Below are 6,156 nucleotides of genomic sequence, written 5' to 3'. Positions count from 1 at the left end.
TGTGGGCTGAATGGTGGCACAGTTGGCTCAAATCCTGGCTGTGTCCTTTATGCATGAAGTTGGCATGTTCTCCCCATGCATGCGTGGAGTTAGCAGCCAGTGGTTTTCTCCAGGTGCTCCAGATTCCTCCCACAGACCAAAAACATGCAACTGGTGTACCTCATAATGTGAGAGGGTGCTCGCTGCAGAACCACAAAGGCGGAGCTGCACCATAAGGTGGAGCTGCACCAGGGTCAGCCCCGCCCATTCACGCTAACTCAGCCTAGCCCACTGACTTCCGTTTTTGTTTTCCAACTTCATCGCAAACTAACCTGACCCACATGAATTATGGCTGTTACTACTTTACAAATGTTAATGCTATGTTCTATGCTCCAATTAAACAAGATAAATATAACTTGCTACATGACAAAGCCTGAATACATCTTGAAATGAAACGATTTCTTTTAGCAGATATCTGCCCACAGCCGCTCTAACAATAATGTGGTGCAACAGCATGAGTGAATGTCATATGTGCTCTGGTAGTCCAGTGGTAAGATCATCTGAAGCAAACTTTGCTTCCCCCTCAGCTGATTCTGGTTCGATTCTCGGTGAGGTCGGCATCAATCTATTTAGCCAGCTGAAACATTGAATTTGTTTATATTTTAGTTGTAATGTTTATTTTCAGCAAAATATTTATATGTCTCTAAAAGTTCTTTGAATTTGGTCGTTCCTAAACAGCATTTTAGTTGAAACTCTGCTCACAAATGGACTCACACTGGCTAAATAAACGAATAAATAAATAAACACATTAGTCATTATATTGTAAACGGTATACCAGTAAATTGTTGTAAACATAGTACTGGCAAGTGTAGCTAGAAATTAAGAAAAGGGGTTGTAATCTACCTAAGATTTCTGCCACTGGGAGTCGAACCTGCGCAAAACTACATGCAAACCTGCCTCCATAGCCTGTACCCCACCACATCTGATATGAAGTAAGTGGTGTTACATGTAATTGTCCTATCCAGTGTGTCTTTGGAGATGGGATGTATGGTTTATTGGCGGTGTCTCAGTAGAAGTCATTTCAGAAATAATTTGTCAGAAAATTCACAGAATATCCAGATTTGAGAACCAAGACCAGACCCACTTCAGGGGAGGAGACCAAATTGAAGCTGAGATGGGAGGAAAATGCATGAATGAGGCCAAAAATGGCTTTGGCGTGTTTCTTATGAGGAAATGACAATATAACATGATAAAAAGTTCCAAAAGTTAGATTTTTAATTATATAGAACCTTTACAAAAACTGTTCAGTTAACTTCTCACCTCCGTCCTCAATCTTGTATTTTTTAGCTATAAAACCCTCTTTGGTTCCAGAATGCTATCAAGTCTGACAACTGGAAGGAATTGTACTGACTCTGATGGAATGGACGGGGCTGACTCTGGAATGGGTGGGGCTGACCCTGGTGCAGCTCCACCTTCTGGTGCAGCTCCACCTTTGTGGTTCTGCAGCGAGCACCACTTCCATAATGTGGCTGACAGAAGGAGTTATAGTGCAGAGGATGGTTAATGAGTCCTGAGGGATTGTTTTTAGAATTGTGTCAACTTTTTTAGTGAAATGAAGAAAAAAAATCAAGCTCTTTAGTTTGTTCAGTTCTTTTGTTTTATCTACTTTTATCTGCATGGTGGTGCAGTGGTTAGCACTGTTGCCTCGCAGCACGAAGGTCGCAGGTTCAAAACTCAGCTACGGCCTTTCTGCGTGTAGTTCCGTGTTCTCCCCATGCATGCGTGGGTTTCCTCCGGGTACTCCGGTTTCCCCCACAGATCACAACATGCCCTATAGGTTATAAATTGTAAGTCGCTTTGGATAAAAGCGTCTGCTAAGTACATAAACATATTTTACTTGGATGTTGGTTGGTGTTCACCCTAACAGTGGCTTTTTATTGTGGCTGTCATGGTCTGAGTCTGCGTCTCCCCTGATGTTTCTCCTTGTGTTCTGCATCCCTCTCTAGGTTCTCCTTTTGTGTCTCCTAGCGCCCTCACGTGTCCTTGTCTGCGTCTTCCTCTTGTGTCTCCTGGTGTTCCCCATTTGCCCCCAGATCTTCAGCTCTCTAGGTTTCCCTCCTCAGGCATCCCCCTCCCAGGTCCTGTGCTCCCTTGGCCCCCATTTAGTCATTCCCCTGTAGTTTTTCTTTCTGTAGTGTTTTCCTTTAGTTTCAGCTTCCCCTTAGAATATTAGTTATTGTTGCTGCCCTTCTGGTCTTTAGTTTTTCTCTTAGGTCATTTTCCTTTAGTTACAGCTGTTCTGGTTATTAGTCACTGCAGTGTGTTTTTCCCACCGGTGTTTGTTTATTTTTCTTCCCCCCTTAGATTATTAGTTATGTTTCCTGCTCTTCTTGTCTTTAGGTTTTATTCTTAGGTCATGTTAGTTCCTCCCTGATTAGTAATTGAGTTCACCTGCTCTCTCTCTCCCCACACACACCTGCAGTTCATCTCCCTCTCATCCTCAGTGTATATAACCCTGTCTGTGTTTCAGTGTGTTGTTCGGTTCATTGTTCTTGTCAGACTCGTCTCGTTCCTGTTCCTAGCCTCTAGTGCTTCTAGTGTCTCTGGCTTCTAGTGTTTTTGGATCTCTCATTTAGTCATTTGGATTTTTTGGTTTTTGGCTCACTGCCTTTTGGATTATCCCTAAATAAAGGATTTTATTCCATCTTCCACCTCTGCCTCGTTCGTCTGGTTCTCTGCACCTTGGGTACTAACTTCCTCCTGAAGCAACTCGTGACAGAGGCTGCAACAGTATCAGCATAGTTTGAGCTCAAAATGTGTGAAACACACAGGCCTAGAAACAGTAACAGACACTTCAAACTTTAAAAGTAAGACAAAATTACATTTAGAACCCTGGATTTAAGTGTTTCTGCTTCATAAAAGTAAACTCACTCATACCTCATGTGCACATTTTCCATTCATCATGTCATGTAAATATTCAGCTATCGTTACAGTATTTTCAGATGTCAAATCAAATCAGTCTGAGATACTTAATATTTTTACATATGTATTTATTATTCACGGGACAACCTTTATATTCTTTATTTTTGTTAAACTGCTTTGCTGCTGTTACATCAAAAACTTCCCCAATAAAGGAATTTTCTGTTCTATTTCTGCTATTCTGGTTTTACATTTAGCCACAAACTAATTTAATTCCTTTAAAAATAATCTGTGCGTATGTGACCGGAGTTATTTTCATCCGAACAAGTTAGGCTTGAGTTTCAACCGGCAGGGGGCAGAAACACCCTTAACGCTACATTTAACCAAAGAAGAAGACATCAACCGGAAGTAATAGCAGGAAGCAGAGCTAGCCGTGGAGCTAGCGGTCGCCCAAGCTAAGTTTATAATGGCTAATTTAGGGAACTGGAGGGAGTCAATCAGGCAGCGGTTAGCTGCTGCTGGTGCAGACATACTCGCTGAGTGTGAAAACGCGATCATCCACACCGAAGAGCAGATCCTCCATCAGCGCAGAATGCTGGACGCCATGAAGACAGAAGCGAGGATGCAAAGAATCGGTACGGAAGTTTTAATATTAGTAACCGTGTTGTTGGAACGTGTAGCTGGGTGTAAAGAGTGTAACTGACCGTTTACTGTCGCTTTAAAATTCAGATGCTTTTCTCAGGCCAAGTAAACGACGTTGGAATTAGCATCCAGGTTGGCTAAAGGGCGATGCTGCTAGAATGTTTGGATCAGCTTTAGTTTGCTAACTTCGGTTCAAACCTGCACTAAAGTTTTCACAATTACCAGCAGAATATTTTAAACACAAAATATGATTTATGGAAACTTCTAAAGTCTCCGTTAAAGTTAATTAGGGACAAAATTTTCTTTAAAGAGCAAGTCACCCCCAAATAAACTTTTTTTTTTTTGCTGATAAACTAAATAAACGAGTGTCTAATCGTGCTGCAGACACGTGTCGTCAATAATTTGGCACTTCAGTGCATCTTAGTTAAAATTTTAATATTCTGCCTAAAACTTGCAGTGTTGTGCCGTTGTTAGGTAAAAAAACTCTGCAACAACACTGACAGTTTTAGGCAGAATATTTAAATTTTAACTAAGATGCACTGAAGTGCCAAATTATTGACGACACGTGTCTGCAGCACGATTAGACACTCGTTTATTTAGTTTATCAGCAAAAAAAAGTTTATTTGGGGGTGACTTGCTCTTTAAGATTCCCAGCAGTGGATTGTGGGTGATAACCTTTGCTGAAGTCTGCATCGATGCAGAGCTAGGCCCAATCCCAATACTCACACTTCCACATTTGCACCCTTCAATTACGCGATCTCGACCAGGGGTGTGAGCGTGTAGGGTGTCCCGATTCTCAAATGCAGAAGTTGATCGTGTCCCTTTTGCACCCTCGATCCACTTTGCTTTATTTGTTTTTATTTTGAATGAAATAAACAAAACAAAAAAAACACGTATTTTCTAATGAAAGTAGTTCATTTTAGGATGATTAGCTGATGCTCTAAAACATTTAGACAAAGCAGCAAAAGGTGCAAATTCATTTCAAATAATCATTTGGTTGTTTGTTTGAAAGTTGTTAGTAAAGTTTTTTTTAGTAGCAAAGTAACCGGCATCCCGGTCCGATGACACGATGCTCCCTGTCTCAATTTGGCAATTATTTGCACACCTGTGCACTCGAAGCGTTACGGCACACTTCCTCCAAGTGCACTTTGCTGAAGGCCGAGTTTTGGGACTGGGCCCAAGAGTGCAAAGGGCGTGTGGTCAACTTCACACTTGAGAATCAGGACACCCTAGGCTCTCACACCCCTGGATGGGAAGGTGCACGGGAGGAAGTGTGAGTATTGGGACTGGGCCGTCGTGTTCAGCTCTGGTCCTCCAGGCCTTTCATAATCAGTAGGTGATTACCTAGCTCTGCAGAGCGTCACAACCTTCTGTTTAGAAGTTTAGTTAAATCAGGTGTGTTGGAGCAGTGAAGCTAACATTAGAGCCTAATAATGAAGTTATCACAGATCTCCAGCCGTGTTTCAGGGATTCTGCTCTTAGTGGGGACGTTCTCTCATTTCTGAACTGACAATAATCTGCTTTAATCTGATCTAATACCTATTATCATATTCTAGTTTAGATCCTGTGAGCCTCGGTTAGTCATTAAAGTGTGGTAGTTTTGTTTTTACTGAGCATGATGGACGTGGTTTATTAAGCTAACGGGTAAACGAACAACCACCCTTCTAAAGGTTTCACAGCTCAGACCTTTGATATAATTTCATATTCATATCAAACATGTCTGGACACAAATAAACAGACAAACTGTGTTCAGATATCAGATTATAAGCTGGCAGATCGATGACCAAAACGCAGATAATTTGTTCAAATATGTCTTTTAATTCATAAACTCTTTTTTTTGTATGTTCCTCCAATAAGATGGCATTAAACGGGAGGAGGAGGAGGAAAAGGAGGTTCTCCCTGATGAGCACCTTTCTGACCAGGAGGAGCCTTCCGGTCTGGAGGAGGATGGTCTAGAACCTTCACAGGTTAAAGAGGAGCCCTGCACCAGTCAGGGTGGAGAGCAACTTGTGCTGAAGGAGGAGACGAGTACCAGCTCGGAGACTCTCAGTGCGAGGGGCTTCAGAGGAGAGCTTGTACGTGAAGACACCTGCAGAGACGCCTCTAAGGAGGAATCCCAGAGGAAGCGTGACCGTAAGACGGGGGCCAAAGGGTTTTCGTGTGAAGTCTGCGGGAAAGGTTTTGCTTATCGGGCTTCTTACGGACTCCACGTGAAAACGCACACCAAAGAGAAGCCCTTTGATTGTAGAACATGTGGGAAAATGTTCCGGAGAAGTGATAAACTTCTGCTGCACACGAGAACGGCGAGAAGCCGTACCTTTGTAACATCTGTGGCAAAAGCCTTTCCGACCCTTTAGTTTTAAGAAGCATTTGTCGAGCCACTCAGACGATAAGCCGCACACCTGTGGGACGTGTTGTCAGAACTTTAAATACACGGACACTCTGAAGATCCACATGAGAATCCACACGGGCGAGCGGCCGTACGTCTGCAGCTTGTGCGGGAATAAATTTGTTAACGCGTCGAAGCTGAACCTCCACAAGAAGACCCACACGGACGAGAAACCGCACGTCTGCGACACGTGCGGGAAAAGATTCATCCGCCTGCACGGCTTAAAG

At 42.8% G+C, this 6,156-nt stretch overlaps 1 protein-coding gene across 1 annotated transcript; it reads left to right on the top strand.

Moving 5' to 3' along the window:
* The first annotated feature begins 3,271 nt into the window (after positions 1-3,271).
* On the top strand, positions 3,272-5,897 carry LOC107387082 (zinc finger protein 41 homolog). Its single transcript, XM_015961848.3, has 2 exons — positions 3,272-3,533; positions 5,398-5,897. Exons 1-2 carry the CDS (start codon positions 3,365-3,367, stop codon positions 5,895-5,897), a joined length of 669 nt encoding a protein of 222 aa, XP_015817334.1. The 5' UTR covers positions 3,272-3,364.
* Positions 5,898-6,156: the final 259 nt, after the last annotated feature.

Source organism: Nothobranchius furzeri, chromosome 1, assembly GCF_043380555.1.
Source record: "Nothobranchius furzeri strain GRZ-AD chromosome 1, NfurGRZ-RIMD1, whole genome shotgun sequence".
Classification (NCBI taxonomy): domain Eukaryota; kingdom Metazoa; phylum Chordata; class Actinopteri; order Cyprinodontiformes; family Nothobranchiidae; genus Nothobranchius; species Nothobranchius furzeri.
Note: the sequence above shows the minus strand (reverse complement) of the source record. Positions and strands in the feature narration are given on the sequence as shown.